Consider the following 25,890-nt stretch of genomic DNA (forward strand, 5'->3'; position numbering starts at 1 on the left):
GACAGACTTTCACCTTCTCTTTCTTAGAAATGTGTGTCCGTTTACAAGGTGTAAGACTTTGAGCTGTTTGTATTTGAAAGATAAAGTGCACAAGAGATGTGAGAGAGAAAGAAAACACAAGGGATTCTGGGAGCCCCATGTGAGAACAGTCATTTTCTTGTGTCATGCTCACCTCATTGTTTTCATTGGTGTCGTTTCATGAATTCAGGGAAAGCCTGTGACTCCATCATCAATTACTGTGAGTGTAACCCCTGTTTTAATGGGGGTTCCTGCCAGAACCGGGTGGAAGGCTATTACTGTCACTGTCCTTTTGGTAAGTCATCATTTCAGCCCCGGTACCAGTTCAAGGTCCTTCAACTGCTGCTATTAATTCTGGACTGTGTGTGAGACTGTAATGCAGAAACAAACGTGTTGTAGATTACAGAAAATGAACTGCAGTGTGAACTTGTCCATTGACACACAATGTGGTAAATGTTCAACCGTATTTTTTGCGTGTTGTACCATGGATGTCATTAATTTTTCACTGCATTCTTACACCGCAGGCATACAATAAATCACTCTCCCTTTGCAGGTGTGTTTGGAAAGCACTGTGAACTGAACAGCTATGGATTTGAGGAGCTCTCTTACATGGAGTTCCCCAGCCTTGACCCCAACAACAACTACATCTACATCAAGTTCGCCACGTTGAAGGAAAACGCCCTGCTTATGTACAATCATGACAACCAGACCGGCGATAAGGCGGAGTTCCTGGCCCTCGAGATCTTAGAAGGCAGAATGAGGTTCTCGTTTAACTTGGGGAGCGGCACTTACAAGCTCATGACGACCATCAGGGTCTCAGACGGTCAGTTCCATACGGTCATCGCCAGGAGGGCAGGAATGGTGAGTTCTTTCGATCTGTCTGCAAGGAACCTTCAGATTGGTTACGAAGATGTTTTACTCTGTTCTTGCAGGTTTGGTTTAAAAGTGTTTGTTGGTTGTGTTTTATTTATGCATTCTTTTCTGAGATGTCAGTCTAAACTCTTAACTCTTCTGGACCTGCTGCATAAAATGTCTCCGTAAATGGCTTGTAAAAACACTTCAGCACGGCATTACTGCAACACCTCAGCTGTGTGTGATTCGACTAATGTTCCCTGAAAAATAGGCTGTAAGTCTGTTGTGGGCCTCACTGAAGGCCTTAGAGTAGAGCCGTGTGTCATGAGAACCCAGCTCCTACGGTGCAATAAAGAGAACCTGATCGGTGTGTTTGGAGAAGCGGATGTGGGTCACTTCTGTGGTTCTGTAGGGCCGTTTTCTTTTTTCTTCCTTTTCTTTCTAGACGTGAGCTTGAGCAGATGTTAAAGTCATACATGGCCCCTTGTTTTCCCCCATGGAGAGAGCTGAACTCTGACAGTCAAGGGTACTTTTGTTTAGTTAAGATGTCCTGGTTTACCCCACAGCCAGATGCGTTGGATTTTGGCACGCTGTCTCGAGCTCATGGTTTTTTTGTTTACAGGAGAGATGGAGTTTATCGAGAGCCGGTCTACGGCCACGTTTTGGCTGTTCACTTGTTTCTGCATTGTGTGTTGCAACTTAGATGGTTGATGGATTATAAATAGAAAAGTAGAAATCTGCTTGCACACCCACATGCAGCATGTGTTTCCAAACACTGTCCAAAAAGCAGCTCAAAGCCAAATCTATTTAATACACAGACTCTGAAAATGCTCTTTGACCCCAACTGGGTCCAGTTTCAGATTTTCAGACCAATGCAGTCTAGTCGTACATTTTTAAATAAAAAATTCTGATCACGACAAGAAAACTGGACATTTTAATAAGCAATGCTACATTTAGGGTGAAAATAATGTTAGTAGAATGTTGTAGGAAACGTTTTTGTAACCTTTAAATAACATTCTAATCACAATCATGAAAACGATCAATCAAGAAAACTGGACATTTCAACGTTTTAGAAACATCTAAAAGCAATGTTCCCACAATGTTTTTATAACCTAAATTTGTTACCTGTGTAGAAGTCCACTGCTTAATTTTCAAAGGTAACAAGACAATTGAATTAAGTTCTGCTGCATGAAATTGGTTTTGAGACTCGTTTCTGAAAGCAAATGTTTCCTCTGCTAGAAATGCTTTGCAGCGGTGTGCGACTCCTGGAAAAGGGAGTGCGCTGTGGTCTGGTTTAGTCTTTTTGAAGTGCAGGGAGGGATTAATGCGATGGCCAGACGCTCGAGCCGCGCAGGAAGTTGTCTGTATCAGAACTTAGAACAGCTCCAGCAGACAAACATGTCTTGTTTCCATTGTTAGTGTAGGATTTTCTTTTTATGGGCTGAAATTCCTCTATAACGGAAGTGAAGTGTCTGTATTATCTGAACGTTGAGGTCGTTCTGTTGTCTGATGTCAGTCCTGCTTCTCAGTGCCTCTGTACTCTTTGCACCTCCTCCTCTGAGATGTTTTTCTCCCAAATGTCTGCACGGGACTCATAAAGCACAGAGAGGACAGGACAGATCACTGTAGAATGTCTTGCGGTAATTTATTCACCAGCATCTGGGTGTCGTTTTTCCATGTAGTATTCTGTAGGCTCAACAAAATACTCAAACTTGACAAATGCGTACAGGTCATTTTATTTATGTAATTTAAAGCACAAATACATTCCAAGATGTTTCCATTTTGATTTAAAAATTCATATGAGATTGTTATTTCGAGATGCAAGAGTAGAGTGCAGTAAAATAAAGACAGAATTTGTATTCGAGACTGTCAGTCTCAACCAGTTGCACACAAACATCATACTGACCTGATTGTCTGTCTGTTGTGTTAAAGGCGGCGTCTCTCACTGTTGACCTGTGTGGGGAGGAACAGGAACCGGGATACTGTGCTGTCAGCAATGTGGCCGTTCATACTGACTGGTGAGAAACACACATGTACACTCATTATAGCATCTCTTTATTACTGTATGTCCCAATATAGAGCGCAACAGTGACCACATGCCAAGTGGCCTGGGTTTTGAAGTTATTTTCACCATTCATTCTCACCACAGAGTATGAGAGGAATCACAATATTGCAAACTTTGACTATATAAAGTAAAAAATATTTTTAAATAAATGTTTATTAATAATAAATTTATTAAGATCTATTATTAGATTAGGCAGATTATTGGTACATTTCGCTTCAAAATGTGGGTCTAATATTATTCACAATATTGCAAACTTTGGTTTAAAAAAGATATTAAAGTGTTAAAATATTGTAAATTAAAAAACTTAAAAGCTTAAAATATAAATAAAATATATATAAAATGTATATAATTCTTCATTGATATGTGGTAATATATTTCTTTCATTAAAATATTAAATGATTGGTAAATGTGTGGCTGATCTCACTTCAAAATTGTGGGTAGTTCTTTAAATGGACATTTAAAGCATTTAAATATTTTTTTGAAATCACGTCTACATTGCAAAATTGATTTTCTTAGTATTTTTTTTTTTTTTTTCTAGTACAAATATATTTTCTTGAATCATGATGCATTTACTTCAGAAAAAAATTACTTTAGATATTAAGTCTTGTTTTCTGGAAAATTTACAAAAAGTATTTGCTTAAAATAAGTACAAATATCTGCTAATAGGGTCAGAAAAATAATCTCAATTCAAAGGGAAAACAATATAATTTTTCTGATCCCATTGACAGGTATTTTTTCTTGTAAATATCACTATTATTTATCGATTATATTTATAGTTTTATCGTTAGCAATGAAAGTCAGTTTCTCTTCTGGAAGCCGAGTGTTGTGCTGTCTGATAGTGTTGTCTCATCTCTCAGGATTCTGGATGTCCAGCCGAACCGTCTGTCTGTTGGGGGTGTTCGTTCAATCGAAGCCCTCCTGCATCGTCGAGGTCAGGTGGCCACACATGACTTTGTTGGGTGCATCATGGAATTTGCAGTCAATGGACGTCCACTGGAACCGTCTCAAGCTTTGGCTTCACACGGCATCCTGGACAGGTCTGTCACCAAACACACAAACATAAAACGCGAGCCATGTCACTGAATGACAGCTCATTTGGCTCTCTGGACATCTGTGAATGCAAAATGAAAGCTGGCTCCAGCTCCAGCTTAAGTCTTATTTTTGATGGCTGTGTGAAGTTTCTGGAGCAGGTTGAAAAGTGTTGATTTTATTTCAGGTGGCTGATGCTTTGAAATGAATGCAGCTTTTTTGCATATATGCTAATGCTGGCGTCATGGACTCTTGTGTTGCTGATGTGTTCCCCGCTGAAGGTTTTTGTGCATCTATCGTCCACAGATGCCCCAGGTTAGCGGGTGCGTGTGTCACTGAGCCCTGCAGACATGGTGGGACGTGTCTGGACATGTGGTCGTGGCAGCAGTGCCAGTGTACAGAGGGTTTCACTGGACCCACCTGTGAAAAATGTGAGTTTTTGCTATCTGGAATGATTCAATTTTATATTTTATTAACTATTGTTCATTCATGCATTGGTCAATTTTGAGATTTTGGGTTATGTCTTCAGACTATTGGAAAGGAAATACACAAAATACACACTTAAGTGTTAATTTTATTGCATTGTATCTATTTGCATCTGTAATTTCAATTATTTTTAAAGAGTTTTTTCTCTGCTTCAGTTACTCTTACAAACACCAACTTTTACAATTTTATTCCTATCTATATTCTGAATGATTTTACTGAGGGATTTTTTCATATCTCATTCACACTGATTTATACAACATTTTACCCTTGAACACATGGTAAAAATATATATCTTTAAAGCCTGTGAGTTTTTATCTCCACTTCTGCATTTCATACATATACCAAATCTTAGAGTTGCATTCCTTTCTATATGCTTAAGGTTTTTACTGAGGGGTTTGTTTATTATTCATTCACAGTGATTTATACAACATTTTATTTCTCAAAACGTTGAAAGTGTATTTATTTCTGTTGACAGTATTTTCTGATTCATGGTGTGATAAAAAGAGAAATCCAAAGCTCTAATATTTCAACAGAATCAAACATTTTGAACCTGGCTATATCCACATGTTTTGGAAATGTACACAAATGAGTGCATATTTAATTTGGACAATGCCTCCATTTGTATATTTAAATATAACATTTCAGAAAACTTGTAATAAAAACTGTTTTGATTTGCTGTGATTAATAAACTGAGAAAACAGTTTTACCTTATTCACCTGTAGTGTCAGTAATACTTTGAAAAGCGTGACTCCACCAAAACATAAATAGTGTGAATATGCAATTAGTAATACCTTGCTACGTGTACTGCGTTAGGCTAACTGAGACTTGTCATAGCACTTGCATATCATTGCTCATTTGTTAATTTTGATTGCTTCCATTGTCCTCATTTGTAAGTCGCTTTGGATAAAAGCGTCTGCTAAATGACAAAATTTAAGTGTAAATGTAAATAATGTGCAGAGAAACAAAAGAGGCATGACATGAGAATCAACCAGTCAAAAGCATGTCGTTTGGTTTCTATATGTGCTGCTGAAATCACATTGGTCCAGAATCCTAGTCTACATAACAGTGTGTTAAACACCAGGCCCCGTATTCTTAAAGATTCTAAGAATCCTTTTAGAGAGCTCCTAATTTAGCTTAAACATTTCTAACTAGGAGTCTTAGCTTAAAAGTGATTCAGGACCAATCTGAGAGCAACTCTGAGAGAGGAAAAGACAAAAACTTTCATCTTAGTGAGGAGGCGGGGCTGACCCCAATGCTAGCTATGACACGGTCTTTTGAAGACTGTGATTGGTTGGTTGTCAAGAAGGAAATAAAAGAGCGCTTTTAAGAGTAGGGTATATTATAAGCCTTCACTTTGAAATTACAGGCGTAATTTTTCCTGTTTATATATATATTTATATTCTTTATTTTTTATTTAGCATGCTGTCATACTTACCGTATTTTATAGGAAATTAACAGAGACATAGCCTAATAAGTGCTGTAACAGACCCAAATCATCACTGCTACATAGTTGCATTTTTCCAGTTGCCAGATATGTTAATGTAGTGATTACGTCCATTTCTGGTGCTATGGCATTTCTGCGTGGTGTCGGAGATGTTAGCATGTCTTTAATAAGATCGGTCACAAACATGATCCCTGCACGATCTAATGTGTAGCGTCTTATTAACTCATTGTCATGCTTTGTGTGCAAAACATTTCTTCTCCCTCTTCATGTTTCGTCCATTTTCTCCGCTGCTAAAGAAACTCTTAAGCCCTTGTCCGTACTCTTAACAATTTTGGACCTTAAGACCTCTTTTAAGAGTTAAGATGCCTTCTGAATTACTTTTTTTATTTACTAGGATCTTTTCTATAAATTGTAAGAGGAAACACTCACATTTCTAAGATTTTTCTTAATTTTATTACTAGGAGCAACTCTTAGCACTAAAAATTTTCATGAATACGGGCCCAGATATTTTATGTAAGAGTTATGAATTGTCACTTTTCTCTTCATCGCATCACAATATGCAAAGAGATCCTTGATTGAGTCTAAACTAGAGTCCTTGTGTGTTTCTCTCAGACATCACTGCAGATACGGCTCTATCTCTGGACGGTTCAGGTCGTTTGGACTATGGCTTGAGTCAGACTCGCAAGAGAGATGTGTTGTTGGCACGAGCGCTGCAGGAACCCGGCCGACCCGTCCCGGAATACAGCAGCCTGGAGCTGAAGTTCCGCACACGCAGCGGCTCTGGAACGCTGCTGCATGCACAGGAGAGCTCCAACTACACCACCGTCAGGGTAAGTGTTCTCTGGGCTCACGGCCAACTGGCTGAACTCGCTCCCCCTCGCCTCTCCGTCCACTGCAGCTGCTGACGACTAGTGAGGCCTCAGAGAGCTACTACTCAAAACCGTGCAAACACAAAGACACAACCACATTCACAGTATCTCACAGCACAATGTCGCACATCTCAGATTTGTTCTTTGTTCAAGACGGATTTTCCATTTCCAGATTTTGTAAGTCTGTAAATCATTTTCCCTCTCCACTGCAGTTCTTTTCTGTTGCCCCTTCTTTTTCCAAACAAGATCATTTTTCCATTTCGGTAATGAATCAGTCAGATTAGCACATGCATTACATAGCTCTGTTACAAAATCTAGTGAGCTGCCTACTTTGGCCAACAAATTTGGCAATGTAGTATTACTTAGTCATTTGAATTTAATTGAGATGTTAAAAGGTATCATAAATGCACTTCACATGCTCTGTTGTTATAGTATTATAGTATTTGTTTTTCATTAGCTTTTATTTTTATATATTCAGTTTTCATTTATAATAAATTTAGTTTGTTAATTTTGTTTTGTCATTTTTGTTTTTTGTTCTATTCCTATAACTTTATTTTTCCGTTTTACTAATTTTTGCACTTCAGCTTCAGCTAATTTCAGTTAAGTTTAGTTTAGGTGCTAAAATGTTTTGTTTGTGCTTTTGTCAGTTGATATTATTTAAATATTTTTTTTTAGCATTTTTTCATTTTAGTTTCAGATTTAAGTCAAATTTTAGTAGTTTTAGCAGTTTAAGTTTACAATAACATTACTGCTTACTGAGATTGCTTATTTTTGTCAAATAATTTAGCATCGCATATGGGTCCTTTAGCTAGAAGGCAATCCCAGAATGCGCTTGGGGGAAAAAAACAAACCAGCAGAAAAATCAAACTACATAAATTTAAAATATTTGAATAAATATTATTCTGTCTAATTAAACTAGGGTTTGAAACAAAGCTGATAGTCTCTGATATGAGGCAACGCATCACACGATGGATTAAATCCTGCTAATAGATTACATTCATTGATCTTCTTTCTCTCTGTCTCAGCTGAAGAACGGTCTGCTGCAGTACGTGTCTGATGCTGGTGTCGCTGGTAAGGTGGAGAGGATTGTGGGTGATGTTGTTCTGTCCGACGGTCAGTGGCACACACTCCTGCTTCAGAGAAACGGGTCATCCACCATTCTGCGGATTGACGAGTCCAGCTCGAAAGTCATTCTGCACAATACACAGGACTTCGGAGGGATCGATGTGCACACACTGTCTCTTGGGGGTGTCCCAGCCCGACCAACACAACTGAAAACCAGCCCAGGTTAGTTCCCATCAGTCCACATTCTGTATAACTGCTTATAATGATGGCTATAAGTATCATTATAAAGCAAGACTACATTGCAAACATCCCAGTGACATTTGTACTATAAGCTGTTTTCAATAAAATATGTAAATATTTTAATCACCAGAAATGACACTGACATTTCATTTCAATTTTAGCAATGAGAAACGTCTGACTCGCAGGCAGTGAATGTGTCATAGTTGGCGCACTCATTCATATTTTCTGCACGAATGAAAACTTGGGAGTGTTTTTCCTCTACGAGTGAAAGTGACAGGAGAAAGTTCAGAGAAAGTGTGCGTGTTTGTGTGCTAACTAGGTTAGACAGTGGGCTGCCAACAGGAAAGAATGTCTGAACTTTCCTCTGCAGGACCTACACAGTGCAGCAATCCACAGAGCTGAACTATTGTCCATTAAAAACAGTCACTTGTAGATTCTTCAGACTAGAGCACTCACAGAGAGAAAAGACACACCGTTTAGCTTGCGATAAGACTGGAATCTTTATTAGAGCTCCAGACAGGCTGAGCAAGATGTGTTCAGTGAAGTCACATAGGAAAGGGACTTTTTTTTAAATCTTTTTGTTTTTCAAAGAAGTATCCTTCTTTTTTCCTGAGAAATGAACCAGTAATCTCACTTGTATCTGTAGTTTAGAAGAGATCCCAATGAGCTCAGATTTACCAAAACTCAAAAGTCACTCCGTATGAACATCATCTGAGCTGCTATCCACATTACTATTGTCAATTATTGACTAACATTTGTCCGTCTCAGATGTTTCTCCTGAAAAATAAAACAAAGTGAACTCTTACAAAGTCAAATGAAACCTTACTGAGGAACCTCTGAGCAAAAAGATCACCAGCTGATGTTCATATATGGTCAAATTGAGCTGTTGGGATGTAACCCACTCTTTACTGGCAAAAATCTAAATATCAAATGAAATTATCCAAACTATTTTAAGGTAAACATGTTTTGTGCACGTAAGGTCATGCCATTTCTGATTTCAAGGGCTGGAAGAGAGAGGATGAGAAATTGAATTGGGCCAGTCTGCTTTTTCCCTCTAATAAACAGAACCAAATGTTCTGTGTTTGAATGGGGCATAAATTCAATAAACATCTATTTACATTGTTGACGGTTCAGTGTTAAGCAACATGATAGTGCAGGTCTGAATCAGTGACATCAAGATTTTTCCCAGATGGCGTGGTCTTAAAAGGTTAAATTTTTGGCTTGCAGGATACTTGTGTTGAAGAGAAGAGTCTGTTTCTATTCCCCCTGATGTAAAAGCGACGATTTGTTGATGTGTATCCCAGGGGGAGAATTTTGTTCTACATTGGCTGATGCTACAGCAATCAGAAACCCAAACAAATTGTCTCCCTGTGTAGCGTTAAACTAAGCAATGTCCATTTCTTCAAGTCAGTCTCATTTCTTTGTCATGTTGGGGAAGCTCTTGTCTCTCACATAGCCAAACGATTGACTTGCAGCGTGCATTTTGTTGCAGTTTGCAGCTTTTGTCCAAAATCTTTCCACTCAGGTTTGTTTGATTGGCATAAAAACAAACCATAACAATGTGACAAGCAATTTGGGTGTCCACGCTAGACGCGACAGAATCAATCAAATATCACAGCGAATCAGAAATGTTTGTGGGCGGGCTCTCTCTGAAAGCGCTCTGCACTCACATCGAAATGGATGTTTATAATCTAATTCATAAATATTAAACCTTTTTAACATTATTAAATGTACATACTGAGTGACTGATACCATCTTTGTTTTGGAATACACTTGTTGGTTCATAGTGAGTCACAGTTTTAATGTACATCTTTGCTTTTATTTATTTTCAAGATCTGAGGTAAACTATCTTGTGTTGCTTTCAGTATGGCTATAAAAGCCACACAATGACATTCAAACTCATATTAGACACGTTTAACTTTGAATAAAGCACAGAATCAGTACGTGAGATTATCACTGGCATATAGTTTGTATGTTGTTGTTCCAGCCTAGGACACAGCCTAGGTTCTAGTTAGGACAAAACCTCTGATTAACAGAGGAAAATACATTTTTTTGCATGTCACGGCATCAATAAATGGCATGTAGTTAGGACATAGTGTTACTGACCACATTTTATCTGCTATTTAGGAGTGTGTGCATTTCAAAGAGTACTCAAACCATTTCTGAGATGATCTGAGTTAATTCTCCTTTCTCTGTGCTTCTAGGTTTTGATGGGTGTTATGCCTATGTGAAATATAACGGAGAGATACTCCCCTTCAGCGGTGAACACAAGACAGTCTCCATCTCCAAGTCTGATCCCTCTGTGAAGATCGGCTGTCGTGGCCCTAATCTATGTGAGAGTAGCCCATGCTGGGATGGGCTGATGTGCGTAAACCAGTGGTACACCTACCAATGTGTCCCACCAGGCGACTGTGCCTCGAACCCCTGCCAGCATGGCGGCAGCTGCGTGCCCGGCGCTCGTGGAGGCTTCATCTGCGCTTGCAAGGAATTCTACACGGGCAGAGTCTGCGAGAGCCTGGTGGCCTGTCTGGGAGTCCGGTGTCCACAAGGTACGGAGTGTAAGCTGGGAGCCAACGGAGGGTTCACCTGTAGTCCAAGCGCCACCACTGAGGAAGTAGTTCTGCCCATCTGGGCGGTTCCTGCAATTGTGGGCAGCTGTGCGACTGTCTTGGCGTTGGTGGTTTTAAGTCTCATCCTGTGCAACCACTGCAAGGGCCGCAAGAAAACCAAAGTGCCAAAGGATGAGAAGGAAACAAAGGAGAAAAAGAAGAAAAAGAAAAAGAAAGGCAGTGAGAATGTGGCATTCGATGATCCGGACAACATTCCGCCTTACGGAGACGATATGACAGTCCGGAAGCAGCCAGAGGGAAACCCCAAACCTGACATCATAGAGCGAGAGAACCCTTACCTGATCTATGATGAAACCGACATTCCGCACAACAACGAAACCATTCCCAGCGCCCCCTGTGCTCCATGTGCAGGACCAGAGGCTGATATGGAACACTACGACATTGATAACGCCAGCAGCATTGCTCCGTCAGATGCCGATATCATCCAGCACTACAAACACTTCCGTAGCCACACTCCCAAGTTTTCCATTCAGCGCCACAGTCCACTGGGATTTGCCCGCCAGTCCCCTCTTCCTCTGGGTGCCACAAGCTACACCTACCAGCCAGCTTACACCCAGGGGCTCCGCTCCACCCCTCTCAGCCATTCAGCTTGCCCTACTCCCAATCCCTTGTCACGCCACAGTCCAGCACCCTTCACAAAGCCGTCCTCCTTCTACCGCAATACTCCCACCCGTGAACTCAACTTGGCACGGCGCGAAGGCAGCCCTCTCGATCTCCACGGCGAAGTGTGCCAGCCTGGTATGTTTAACTATGCCACCCGGTTGGGTAGGCGCAGCAAGAGCCCTCAAACCATGGCGGGCCACGGCTCTCGGCCAGGGAGTCGTCTCAAACAACCAATCGAGCAGATTCCGTTAGAGAGCGGCCCACCTGTGGGGTTGTCCATAGAGGAGGTGGAACGCCTCAACACACCTCGACCCAGGAACCCCAGCATCTGCAGCGCCGATCACGGGCGCTCGTCGTCTGAGGAAGACTACCGTCGACCACTTTCTCGCGTCCGGAACCCTGCGGATGGCATCCCAGCTCCGGAATCCTCCTCCGAGAGCGACTCCCATGACTCCTTCACCTGCTCAGAGATGGAGTATGACCGCGAGAAACCAGTTTCTTACAGTTCTCGCATGCCCAAGCTCTCGCAGGTCAACGAATCGGACGCCGATGATGAGGATCACGGAGGGAGGATGAGACAAAGGCGATACTCCAGCCGACGTGCGGAGGGTGGGCTGGCCAGCGGCCACAACACTCTATCGGAGTATCAGCACCACACTTTACCCCATAAATTGGGCCAAGGGTCCAATAATTTCAACTGGGACAACCTACTGAACTGGGGTCCGGGGTTCACCCACTACGTGGATGTTTTTAAAGACTTAGCACTGCTGCCCGAGAACTCTGCTGCTAAAGACATCGAAATGAAGAGCGGCGACGGCTCCATCACAATTCTGAATGAGGGCGAAGCCGAGCAGTATGTATGAAAAGCACTGAGTCCTTGGGCCTCATTTATAAAGCGTGCATGCACACAGATTTGATCTTAGAGTGTGTGTGCGCTTAAATCCACGCCAACGCTCATATTTGTAAAAACTGCCTTAGCGTCACGTCAGGATCTGAGCAGACGTACGCCCTTTTTCTTGTTGGAGTAGTGCAGGTTTTTGAAAATGTGAGCTGTTCTTGCAGCTCGCTGTTCTAAATTAAAGGATTTGGACAATGACTGATGAGCTTTTATATGTTAATGTCATTAAGTAGGAGTCAAAACCATTCAGTTGCGTGCAAGTTCAAGATCATTCGCGATTCATAGATTTCACATCTGACAGAAGTGTACGAGCGTTTTCTGTGCGTACGCTCATTCTATGAATCACATGTACGCATATTTGAGAGATGATCGTAAGATCAAATTTAGGATGGTTTGTGCGCAACATTTTATAAATGAGGCCCCTCACCTCTTCGCCTTCAGAGACTGGAGTCAGGAGCCGTGGCAAAACACATGAAATACTGATCAATTAAGACGAACTTAAATGCAGAAAGGCAGAGCACTGATTCAAAAGACGAGCACCAAACACCCTTCACAGAGTGCACACTAGGGGTTGCACAGACTAATTGTTTAGTTTTGCCATTAGTTGATGTGTTGGGTTGACTAGTCATAGATTATGCAAAGGTGCATCCCTGTGTATCTGCATGACATTATCATCATAGGGTACTGGCCAATTATATAAACCCAGAGCACATTGTAAGTAAACCCCTCTGATGCTGTGTAACGACCGATTTTGTTCAAGTGTTGCATTGAACATAAGCAGCAAAGACTGCTGATGCCAGATGCCGCATTATGAGTCACTTATGTTAAAATAAACAGCAATCCACTGACTAGTAAACGAATAGTCGTGCAACCCCTTCCTACAAACACACCAACCACACAATGTCTGGAAGAGGAAGCTGGGAGAGGTGCGGCACACATATGAAGTGAATCAGTTCTGGTCCATCTGTCTGATCTGACTGAGATCAGAGTGCTAAAATAAAGTTGGTCATAATGAAGGGTCGTGGTGACCCTCCGGTGCTGCAGCCCTGGAGTCTGGGCTCCGTCCATTTGGCTGATTTTCCTGTGTGTTGGTGCTTCGACCTCTAGGAAGCACATCCATGAGCTCGGTGTGTAGAGCAGGGCCGTATTTGGCCCCGGTTCTGCACGTTCCAGCCAAAATAGAAAGAAAAGCTCTGGAACCGTCCACCAAGAACGGGTGTTTCTCATCCTGAATAACTGGCTGCCGTCTAAAACAACAAAACCTCCAGATATGAGATTAATCAGGCCTCTGCCTTCTGGATATTTGAGGATTTACATTTAGGAGCACGAACACTATGACTTTGAACGGTGGTTTGTATTGGTGTATTGCAGGTTTCGTACAAACACGCTTGACCCGTCTAACGCAATGCCCACCTGCTATGAGACTATGAACTTGTGTACATTTTGTATTATTGTGGAAGCTCTTGGAAGCCGATGTTCTCTGTTGTTACATGTTCTTTGTTGTTGTTGTTGTTTTGTTCAATGTTTTTAAAATGAACTGTTTCTACTTTTTTACTGTTTATTAACTTAAAGGTTCATCAGCGTTTTTATGGATATTTTTCATATGCTGGAAATGAGGTTCTTACTTTCAGCGGAAGTAAGATTGAACTTCTTATTTTTTACATTTGTTACTTATGTAACATCAGTATTTTCCACTATTTTGATAAAACTATAACAATGTCTGATTTATGTGTAAAAGCCAATAACAGAATAAAAAAAAATATTTATTTAAAAAAAAAAAAGTTAATTTCATTTTGAAGTGATTAGACTAAACTGACTGAAAGCTGGATATCAAAAGGATTTTTTTTTTTTAAAGTTTCATTGCATTTAACCATAAATGACTCTATTTGTGGACAGAAAGTAATTGATATGAATTGAATGAAGCATTTAATAGTTCTGAGAGGATGAAAACGAGCCCTGACGCAGGACAGAAAAACTCAGTGTGACTTTAAAAATAATTGCTGTAGTAATAATATTTAATTAAAAGGTGACGCGCAACAGCAGCACATTTCACTGTAAACTGTTTTATGAATCTGTCAGTGTATCTTCAAGAAGAGGCAGGTTCAAAAAGAACTGATGCTTTAAATTAAGATTCAAAAGTCTGGGTGACAATTTCTTCCAAAATGGAGAAATTCTGGCAAATGTAGCTTTAACACTCTTATAAGTTAGGATGTGTGTAATGAAAAGAGACACATTTAAAGTGAATTATAGTGATTTAAAACTAGAATTGAAGAAAGCAAAAGATCTGCGTTACTGAAAGCTCCATGAGCGGCGGAGCTCCTGAGGGATTTTGCTCTCTGCTGTTGTTTACAATAGCAACACACAGCTGATTTTACACAAACTTACAGGAAATGACTGTGAATAAACCATCACACATTCCATAAACCAGCGTGTCACTGATGCTGCGGAGGCGGTTTTGGGCTACTTTAAAACTGTTGCTGCGACTGGATTTTTTTCCTGTGGTTTTGAAGTTTGAACAATGACAAATTTTATTACATTTATATTCATGCAAATATAATGATTATATAAACCAGTTTATGTCCTATGATGTCAAATTGAAATAACATCGATGTTTGAACTTTTTGAAAAGTTGCAAAAGTTTTTTTTTAATGCAATTTTTAAAGCTTTTGGAACACAATCTGAAGAATGCATCATTTAAAGCCACTTAATGAATCAAACCGGATCACAGACAATCTCATAAAATCCCTTTTCTGTAACAAGAAGTGTCATGAAAGCGTTTTGCTCATTAACTGTGAGAACCCTGTTAAAACTTCCCGTCAGAAGCAGACAGATGAAGTTTAATATGCCAAAAGGTTTTTATAAGAGAACATCTTTCAGGACGGTTTCAGAAAGTTATCTGACACTGTTTGTGCACACCCTCGATTCTCTCTGGAACGTTGTGAAGTCTGTATCCGTCTGATTCCCACAATCTCCCCGACAATCGCATCCAGCTCCTGTCCATATGTGTGAGGACACTTCTGAGGACGTTCGAGTGCCATCTGTCAGAGCGATTCTAGGCTGCTTTGAATCTCCACTGGCCAAAGAGACTGACACAGAGTTGAGTCTTTAAAAACTTTATCAGACCACATCGGCGTCCTGCCATTATGTACCAAAGACAATAATTACATAGTTTGATCACACACATTAAGTTTCGCTGTGGTTTATTTTCTAAACGTCTCTCGAGTTCATCAGTGAAGGTGAATCTGTGGTTTATTAACCAGCACAGACTAAATATTGTCCAGACATGAGATCATGTGTGTTGATTCAGGCTGTTCTCAAGCATTTACATCAGTTTGAACTCCATTAGAGACACTGAAATAATGAACACTGACGCTCCAGCAAAGCACGACTCGACCAGCACAAAGTCATAAACTTAGACCACCGAAACACCCCTCTCATCAGCTGATTTTGTCCTTGAATGACATGATCAGAAGTATGTTGTTTTCTTTATATGTGACCCTGGAGCACAAAACCAGTCTTTAAGTCTCTGGGGTATATTTGTAGCAATAGACAACAATACATTGTATGGGTCAAAATTTTTGATGCCAAAAATCATTAGGATATTAAATAAAGATCATGTTCCATGAAGATATTTTGTAAATTTCCTACCGTAAATACATCAAAACTTCATTTTTGATTAGTAATATGCATTGCTAAGAACTTCATTTGAACAACTTTAAAGGAGATTTTCTCAATATTTAGGTTTTTTGCACCCTCAGATTCCAGGCCCCGTATTCTTAAAGATTCTAAGAATCCTTTTAGAGAGCTCCTAATTTAGCTTAAAAATTTCTAACTAGGAGTCTTAGCTTAAAAGTGATTCAGGACCAATCTGAGAGCAACTCTGAGGGAGGAAAAGACAAAAACTTTCATCTTAGTGAGGAGGCGGGGCTGACCCCATTGCTAGCTATGACACGGTCTTTTGAAGACTGTGATTGGTTGGTTGTCAAGAAGGAAATAAAAGAGAGCTTTTAAGAGTAGGGTATATTATAAGCCTTCACTTTGAAATTACAGGCGTAATTTTACCTGTTTTACCGTACTCACTCTCACTCTCTCTCGCACACACACACACACACACACACACATTATATATGTATATATATTCTTTATTTTTTTATTTACCATGCTATCATACTTAACATATTTAATAGGAAATGAACAACGACACAATAAGGTTCTGAAAGTGCTGTAATTGTTTGTATGATGCTTTTGCTTATAGAAGTTTGTGACAGATCTTCGCTGCTACATAGTTTCATTTTTCCAGTTGCCAGATATGTTAATGTAGTGATTACGTCCATTTCTGGCGCTATGGCATTTCTGCGTGGTGTCGGAGTTGTTAGCATGTCTTTAATAAGATCGGTCACAAACATGATCCCTGCACGATCTAATGTGTAGAGTCTTATTAACTCACTGTCATGCATTGTGTGCAACACATTTCTTCTCCCTCTTCATGTTTCGTCCATTTTCTCCGCTGCTAAAGAAACTCTTAAGCCCCTTAAAAGTCCTCGTCTGTACTCCTAACGATTTTGGACCTTAGACCTCTTTTAAGGGTTAAGATGCCTTCTAAATTCCTTTTTTTATTTACTAGGATCTTTTCTTTAATTTTAAGAGGAAAGAGTTTTCTTAGAATTTTGTTACTAGGAGCAGCTCTTAGCACGAAGATTTTTCATGAATACGGGCCCAGATTTTCAAATAGTTGTCCAAATATTGTCCTATCATAACAAACCATACATCAATGGAAAGATTATTTATTCAGCTTTCAGATGATGTATAAATCTCAATTTTAAAAAATTGACTCCTATGACTGGTTTTGTGGTCCAGGGTCACATATTATAAAATAGTAACATTATACATATTTATGGCCACATTAAAACTAAAATATACTCTGAAGTGCTCTGAAGGTAACTGAATGTCACTCATTCAAAATGACATTTTTACTTTTTAAAAGTGGCAAAAAAGACCTCAATTTAATTATCAGTGACTAAAGAGTTGGATTTCCATCTATTCCTCACTTATATAACTTCAGAAAGACTTTGATTATAGTTCATATGAAAGCAGGAACATGAGAACTAATGAAACGCAGCACTTGAATGCAGTGTAGATGGTGTTGTATAAAGACTTCTCACTCACAGGCCTCAGTTAATAAGGGAAACCAAAAAGCTGAGCATGAACTCAAAAATCACTTCTGAAGAGTCAAATTAGACTCAAACAAAATAGACAAAAGTGGTAAAATTATATTAATTCAGAAAGGAAAAGACAGTAAATAAGAGCTGATTTCTGAGAGAAACCAATTCCTTCAACACTCTCACGCCGTCCATCTAACACTGAGCTTTATACTCAACAACAGCTGATTGAAGCACAGGGAGAGAGGGGCGGGGCTAATTATCACTGCACACAGCTGATTGAAGCACAGGGAGAGAGGGGCGGGGCTAATTATCACTGCACACAGCTGATTGAAGCACAGGGAGAGAGGGGCGGGGCTAATTATCACTGCACACAGCTGATTGAAGCACAGGGAGAGAGGGGCGGGGCTAATTATCACTGCACACAGCTTATTGAAGCACAGGGAGAGAGGGGCGGGGCTAATTATCACTGCACACAGCTGATTGAAGCACAGGGAAAGATGGGTGGAGCTAATACTGATTGCCTCTCTTTCTACACCTACTCATCAGATGATCAGATGATCATAAGTTCTGATCTGAATCAAATGATTCGCGATCCACACTTCGAAGACCCGATCCGAATCAAATGATTTACACTACGTGATCCGATTGGAGTACTTCGAAACAGTGAATCATTTTGCGATGCAATGGTTTAACTGATTCAAAATTTTGAAAAGCTCTGTTTCAGCCATCACTGCCTGCTTTTCAAAATAATTACAAGTTCATTACAAATCATTACAAGAAGTTCAAAAATGAATGGCTCTTTTGATCTGGTTTTTGCGAGTGAATCGCTTAAACTGAATGATCGAAGTCACAAGTTTGGACCAATCGGATCAGTTCCAGCGTCAATGATTCACTCAATTGAATCGGTTTATCTGTTCCTCTTTCCACGTCTTCAGCCATGTTTACTGTCAGAGCTACTACTGGCTTAGCTCGCTAGTTTTATGGCAATTAACTAAAATAAGCAAAAAAAGTATGATATTTAAATATAAACTATCACTTTCTCCATTCCATAGATAATACCCAACAGAAATCTACGACATATTCAGGTGAGCTGCCTATTGAAAATACTCCATTACAATGACAAGCTGCAGCATGTTGGCAACAGCAAGTGTTTATGTAGGCCTAACTCCAAATATTTTTTTATTAAATATTTATATATTTTTTGACAAATGAATATTGCAGTTGTACTGATAAACAACTGCAGGCTCTGAGAACAGGGTCTCCAAACAGTCGAGCATCAACACGGGCCTTCATGAGCTCATGCTGCTAAAACAAGCAGAAGAATCCTTGAGCTCCGTCCATCTCGCTCTCTCGAGTCTTTGACACATTTTCGTGCATATTTAAGCAAAGACAAAAAATCCTGCACGGTCGACATTCCAGCCTGTGAAACAGGAGAATGCGGAGAATACTGGGCTCTTGGCAGTGGCTTTAGACGACATTAATTTCCACAATAACATTCATTGGCTAATTGTGTGTCTGTGCCGGTGAGTGGCGTGTTTAGCCGCGGGCTTTTTCCCATGCTCTCGTCTCTTTTCTCCTCCTCTCGTGCATTCATCTGTCAGCGACGGTCCCCGCCGGACGGCCGGACTCAAAGCTTTGCTCTTCATGCTAATTGTCCCTCAATAGGATCGTCTCCTCCCACTGCCATAAAGCAGCTCACACACACACTGGAGTCCAGCTCGGAGTCGGTTCGGTCCTCACACGCGCTTCTGGAGTCCAACTGCAGCAAACACAAAGAGAGTGTTTGAGAAAAATGAGAATGGCATTAAAAATGTTTGCACACAAACAATCAGAAAAATCCCACACATATATGTGACCCTGCAGCACAAAAGCAGTCTTAAGTCTCTGGGGTATATTTGTAGCAATAGTCAAAAATACATTGTATGGGTCAAAATTATACATTTCTCTTTTATGAAAAAAATCATTAGGATATTAAGTAAAGATCATGCTCCATGAAGATATGTTTGTAAATTTCCTACCATAAATATATCAAAACTTCATTATTGATTAGTAATATGCATTGCTAAGAACTTCATTTGAACAACTTTAAAGGAGATTTTCTCAATATTTAGATTTTTTTGCTCCCTCAGATTCCAGATTTTCAAATATTGTCCTATCATAACAAACCATACATCAATGGAAAGATTATTTATTCAGCTTTTATATGATGTATACATCTTAATTTTGAAAAATTGACACTTATGACTGGTTTTGTGGTCCAGGGTCACATATTATATATTCAGAGTTACTTTATGTGGCAAATAACTAATGCATTCTATTAAACAGAAACAAGTTATAGCATAGGAATCATATTATTTTAAAAGTAATACAAAAGCATATTATTTTTTAATTAAATTGTGAGCTACTCGCCTATGCTCGGATGCAAACAAATTATTAAATTTTCTCACAAAATGTGTTTCTCTTTGCTAAGACTCAATAAAGGTCATTATAGGAAACTTGTTTTATCCATCTGACAATTCTGACCTTTTTTCTCACAATTTCTCACATGTGCGATAAAATAAAAGATGCATTTACGTTTTTATTTCATGGCAAAAACTAAAAAAGCCAGAATTGTGAAATGTATAATTCTAAGACGAAAATCAAAATTGTGAGCCAGAAACTTGAGAATTGTGATCAAAAGTCAGAATTTCAAGGGAAAAAGTCAGAATTGTGAGAGATAAATTTGTAGTTGCATTCTTTTTTCCCCCTTTTTTAATCACATGGTGGGGGAGAAAAACTTCCATATGTTACAGAAAATAATGGAAATAAAGGAAATCGCACACATTTTTTATCATTCATGTGTCAGTGTTTATATTGTATATCATGTTTGTGCAAATGTAATACTGTAAGTTAAACATGTAAAACCTTAAAAAGACAAATTGCCCATGTGTGACAGCTTTACTGTGTGCGTATACACATATGTATGATAGTGTGTCATTGGGGAAACAGCCTGTAAAGCACGTCTCATTCGGTCCCTCTTGACAGCTGTGTGAAGTTAACAGCGTCTCTAACAAACCGTGGCAGTTTGGGTAATAAAAGCCCTTCAGAAGTGAGAGAATCTTCACTTTAATGGGTTAAACGGGTGAAGAACACTCATGGACTCTTGTAAACTCTGTTAATTGTGTTCGTATAGACCCCGGGTGTCTGCAGGGCCTCCGCGGGCCCCAGAAATCAGACTAGAGAGAGACACAGAGTGCTTTTGATCACAGACTCCAGCAGAAAAAACTCAAATGCACCCAATTATTGAGGCATAAATAAAAAGTTTAATTAGCATCAATTGCTTCCATATTGTTGCTATTTCTGTGTCGTTTTCGTATTTAGAAACGCCGGTGTTCGAGGATCAGAACATTAGCTTCATGTTTGTTTAAATTATGATTGAAATGCTTCATTTTATAGTGAAATTGCAGTTTAATTAAAACGGGGGATAAATATTTTCTTTCTTGTTTCCACGTCCACATCTGCTGCTGTTGTTTTTTTGAGGAAGTGTGTGTGAGTTTGAGCTCAAATGAAGTGTATCTCTGTGAGATTCTGACGTCACTCAGACATACAGACGGGTTTATATGAGTCTCCATGCATTTAAAGCTACTGTGCTCAGATGTTTCTCATTGAGGGTTTTCCTGCTAGCACATGTCACCGATGCCTTGTTCTTTGTGGACAGATGATGGAGAGAAAATGGACCGAAATAATTCTACACTTTGGAAACCACTTCATGTGTTTGTCTTCTGCAGCATGTTTTCTTAACAGAAACACATCTGAGATGTGGTTCATGTTCTGTGATCTCTCTCTTTTGATTCTTCATCCATCCTGATTTCGGTGATGGTTTACACACAAAAAAACACTGAGAAAGCCACCTTAGAAACCGCTTAGCAATGCCCAGGCAATCAAATACCCTACAATCATGCAAAAGCCAGAACACACTCTTTAAAAAAAAAGGTTCAAAAAGGGGATATTCACAATGAATTCCATAGAAGGACCATTTTTGATTACTAAGGACCATTAATAACTCTTCCTCCAGTGAAAAAGTGCATCTCCTGTCGTCTCTTGCATCTAAATCCAGCCACATACTTGTTTAGAGCTGTTTTGGCTTGTAAACGCTGCTTGATCTGCAGATTTCTCTCCTGATTCAGACCAGAACACTTGCTTGCACAAATGCTGGATGTGTTTAATCTTTTGTCTTCTCCAGATGTTAACTGATGGACTGGAGTGGTGTGGATTATTGTGATGTTTTTATCAGCTGTTTGGACTCTCATTCTGACGGCACCCATTCACTGCAGAGCATCCATTGCTGAGACACTGATGCAGAGACACATTTCTACAAACCTGATGAAGAAACACACTCATCCTGATCTCAGATGAACTGAGGGGAGCACGTTTTCATTTTTGTGTCAACTATTTCTTTAAAAGTATCATTTAATTCTATTCACATTCTAAGTGTGAAGAACATTTTAATAACATTTTCCACTATAAAGAATCTTTTGTGTACAGGGATGTAAAAACTGTGGTCAGATGTTGCTCAACCTGTCCCAGAATTCAACACTCTCCCAGACGTTTCACCCTCCTCGTCACCTTTTACGCCTTTAGTTCAACCCGTCCTTCAGAGATCTCTTCTCCCACACACTTTAAAAACAAAACTCACATTTCAGCCCCGATAAAAAAGGCAAAGAAAAACAGGCCGCCTGCTTTGTTCTGTCTTGTGGGTTCAGCTTTGTTGTCATTACATGCCTTAATTCATGTAAGTCCAATTTATAATCAGCAGTTCCAGAAAGGAAGGTTATAATAATACGCTATAATTCTTTTCTCAACTTCGAGTGTTTTCTTTGGTCACTGTTGATGTCACACAGCCATTAAAATGCCAAACATGACTTAATAATAATTTCCATCCAGAGCGGAGCAGGGAAACACTCGGCTGGCAGCGTCTGACCCGAGGACGCTCTTCCTTTCACGCAAATACTCTCAGAACGGCTAAATTTGGTTTCAGGAACACACAAATGACCATTTCCCTCCAAAAACAAGACTTTTTTACTGCAGTATATGTGTCAAATCTGCTGCGGTTGTCTTTACACTGCAAAAAATGGCTAATTTTCCGCAGTATTTCTGTCTTGTTTTCCAGTACAAATATCTAAATATTCTTAAATCAAGATACATTCACTGCAATGCAAAATGCATCAACAATTATGGATAAAACAAGAAAAAACATTAGCAAGAATATTTTTATCTATGAGGTATTGATTTGATGCATCAATTGCATCAATATGAAAGATAGATAATTATTCAGAGGACTGAAGATGCCAGCTACTACTTTTAAAATTAAATCTCAACATTAAAAATAAAAATAAAAATATTAAGCATTAAAGTCATTTATGTATAAAGATTTTGTAATTATAAACTTTTTTATCATTTTCTTTCTTTGGATGTGTTGGAGACAATGCACACACACACACACACACACACACATATAATATATACACTCACCTAAAGGATTATTAGGAACACCATACTAATACTGTGTTTGACCCCCTTTCGCCTTCAGAACTGCCTTAATTCTACGTGGCATTGATTCAACAAGGTGCTGAAAGCATTCTTTAGAAATGTTGGCCCATATTGATAGGATAGCATCTTGCAGTTGATGGAGATTTGTGGGATGCACATCCAGGGCACGAAGCTCCCGTTCCACCACATCCCAAAGATGCTCTATTGGGTTGAGATCTGGTGACTGTGGGGGCCATTTTAGTAGTGAACTCATTGTCATGTTCAAGAAACCAGTTTGAAATGATTCGAGCTTTGTGACATGGTGCATTATCCTGCTGGAAGTAGCCATCAGAGGATGGGTACATGGTGGTCATAAAGGGATGGACATGGTCAGAAACAATGCTCAGGTAGGCCGTGGCATTTAAACGATGCCCAATTGGCACTAAGGGGCCTAAAGTGTGCCAAGAAAACATCCCCCACACCATTACACCACCACCACCAGCCTGCACAGTGGTAACAAGGCATGATGGATCCATGTTCTCATTCTGTTTACGCCAAATTCTGACTCTACCATCTGAATGTCTCAACAGAAATCGAGACTCATCAGACCAGGCAACATTTTTCCAGTCTTCAACCGTCCAATTTTGGTGAGCTCGTGCAAATTGTAGCCTCTTTTTCCTATTTGTAGTGGAGATGAGTGGTACCCGGTGGGGTCTTCTGCTGTTGTAGCCCATCCGCCTCAAGGTTGTGCGTGTTGTGGCTTCACAAATGCTTTGCTGCATACCTCGGTTGTAACGAGTGGTTATTTCAGTCAAAGTTGCTCTTCTATCAGCTTGAATCAGTCGGCCCATTCTCCTCTGACCTCTAGCATCAACAAGGCATTTTCGCCCACAGGACTGCCGCATACTGGATGTTTTTCCCTTTTCACACCATTCTTTGTAAACCATAGAAATGGTTGTGCGTGAAAATCCCAGTAACTGAGCAGATTGTGAAATACTCAGACCGGCCCGTCTGGCACCAACAACCATGCCACGCTCAGAATTGCTTAAATCACCTTTCTTTCCCATTCTGACATTCAGTTTGGAGTTCAGGAGATTGTCTTGACCAGGACCACACCCCTAAATGCATTGAAGCAACTGCCATGTGATTGGTTGATTGGATAATTGCATTAATGAGAAATTGAACAGGTGTTCCTAATAATCCTTTAGGTGAGTGTATATATATAATTGTATATTTTTATAGCTTATTATATAATGTAGTCTTTTTTATGTATCATAATTTATGATTAAAACAAGAAAAAAAATATTAACAAGGATTCAGCATGAAAAAGAAATAGGCTTTTAATCTATGAGGTATTGATTTTATGCATCAATTGCATCAATATGAAAGATTCAAAGATTCAGAGGACTGAAGATGCCAGCTACTATTTTTATGGTTGCATAAAAAATAAAATAAAAAAAAAAAAAAGTAAAAAATAAATAAATGAACAGCATTAAAAAATAATAATAATAATCATTAACATTGTTTATGTACAAAGATTTTGTAATTAAGTATTGTAATTTAAATGTATATTTTTATTGTTTATTATTAAAAGTAGTCTTGTTTTCTAAAAAATGTATCAAAATGAATGGTTTAAAGCAAAAATAAATATTTGCCAATGAGGTCAAAAAAATAATCTTGTTTTCCCTTTGAATTAAGTTTATTTTTCTTACTGCACTGACAGATTTCACATTTTTTTTCTTGTTTTAAGGATAAACTTTGGGTTTTCCCCCCCAAAAAACAAGACTTAATATATTAAGTCATTTTCGTTTGTCAAGTAAGCTAAATCTGTCTTGATTTAAAAAAATATATATATTTGTACTGGAAAATGACAAAAATATTACATCAGAAATTTTTTATTATTTTTTTTGCATTTGTAGCGTTACCTGAACCATCAACATAACACCAGAACTCTGTTCACTTTAAAACACGTTCCTGGTTTAAATAATGCACAATAATGCCATTATATTATGGAAGATTATTATTTGAAGCGCTCCATTTTTGACGTGGAAATAAGTCACATAATGGAAGTAAACGGGTTGTTTTATATTGACTGGCCGACGGATGAACCGCGTGATTCTGAGCTGCTGTCATATTCAGTATCTCATTCTTCATGAGGTTTCCTGTATTTCAGGAGGTCAGCAGATGAAGGCAGAAAAACACTGGGCGTTTAATATTGGGGGTATTTGAGCGGTTCTTCTCTCTGGGTTCGGCTGCTTTTGTTTGAGGCCACACACTGCGGTCCAAAGCCTTCATCACAGTTCTGGAGCCCAACCTGAGAAACAGCAGCTGGAAACACTCAGTGAACTCCACGGCTCATGCAGCCAGCTTTACAGAGATTCACATGACAGTATCCTAATAAAAGTCCCTCTCTCTCCTGTTCTGTCTGCATGTCTCTCGCTCACACAGGCCTTTTCATGAAGAAAACTCAATCTCGGTCTCTGTGTCAGGATCCGGCTTTATCAGACGCTGAGGTGGGTCTTAAATTTCAGCTTTTTTGATCTGAAATCTGGCATCTGAATGACAAAAGAACTTCAGTCAAAAGCAAACAACATACAGAACTTATTTTACTTTAGTAATGTGACATATTTCTAAGATAAACAAGACATTTAATGAGCTCGAGACTCTTTGTGTCTGAGGAATAAAATGGATGTGCATCTAATTGGATGAATAGAAAATCACACAATGCATGAAAAATAATTTTGTGAAATGCAGTTTAAAAAGCACAACACATTAAAACATTTTCCATCTAAATATTTTGTAATTATAAACTCTTTTCTCAGCTTATTGTTTTGATTCTTTGGATGATGTGTTTGAATGCATAATTCATTTTATATATATATATATATATATATATGTGTATGTGTGTGTGTGTGTGTTTGTTTGTTTTATTTTCATCATATTTTTGTACTTTAATGTGTATTGTATATTTTTTATTGTACTGTCAGCATATTTTCTATTGTATATTCCTATTGTATTTTT

General features: G+C 39.1%; 1 protein-coding gene across 1 annotated transcript in view; it reads left to right on the top strand.

Moving 5' to 3' along the window:
• fat4 (FAT atypical cadherin 4) overlaps positions 1-13,962 on the top strand; it is a 99,993-nt gene extending 86,031 nt beyond the window's left edge. Inside the window, exons 10-17 of the mRNA XM_079390216.1 lie at positions 209-313; positions 572-879; positions 2,803-2,888; positions 3,793-3,972; positions 4,271-4,395; positions 6,507-6,724; positions 7,789-8,050; positions 10,273-13,962. Of these exons, the coding sequence (XP_079246342.1) occupies positions 209-313; positions 572-879; positions 2,803-2,888; positions 3,793-3,972; positions 4,271-4,395; positions 6,507-6,724; positions 7,789-8,050; positions 10,273-12,164 (3,176 nt within the window). The 3' untranslated portion in view covers positions 12,165-13,962. The remainder of the gene's footprint in view (positions 1-208; positions 314-571; positions 880-2,802; positions 2,889-3,792; positions 3,973-4,270; positions 4,396-6,506; positions 6,725-7,788; positions 8,051-10,272) is intronic.
• Positions 13,963-25,890: the final 11,928 nt, after the last annotated feature.

Source organism: Barbus barbus, assembly GCF_936440315.1.
Source record: "Barbus barbus genome assembly, chromosome: 33".
In the NCBI taxonomy this organism is placed as follows: domain Eukaryota; kingdom Metazoa; phylum Chordata; class Actinopteri; order Cypriniformes; family Cyprinidae; genus Barbus; species Barbus barbus.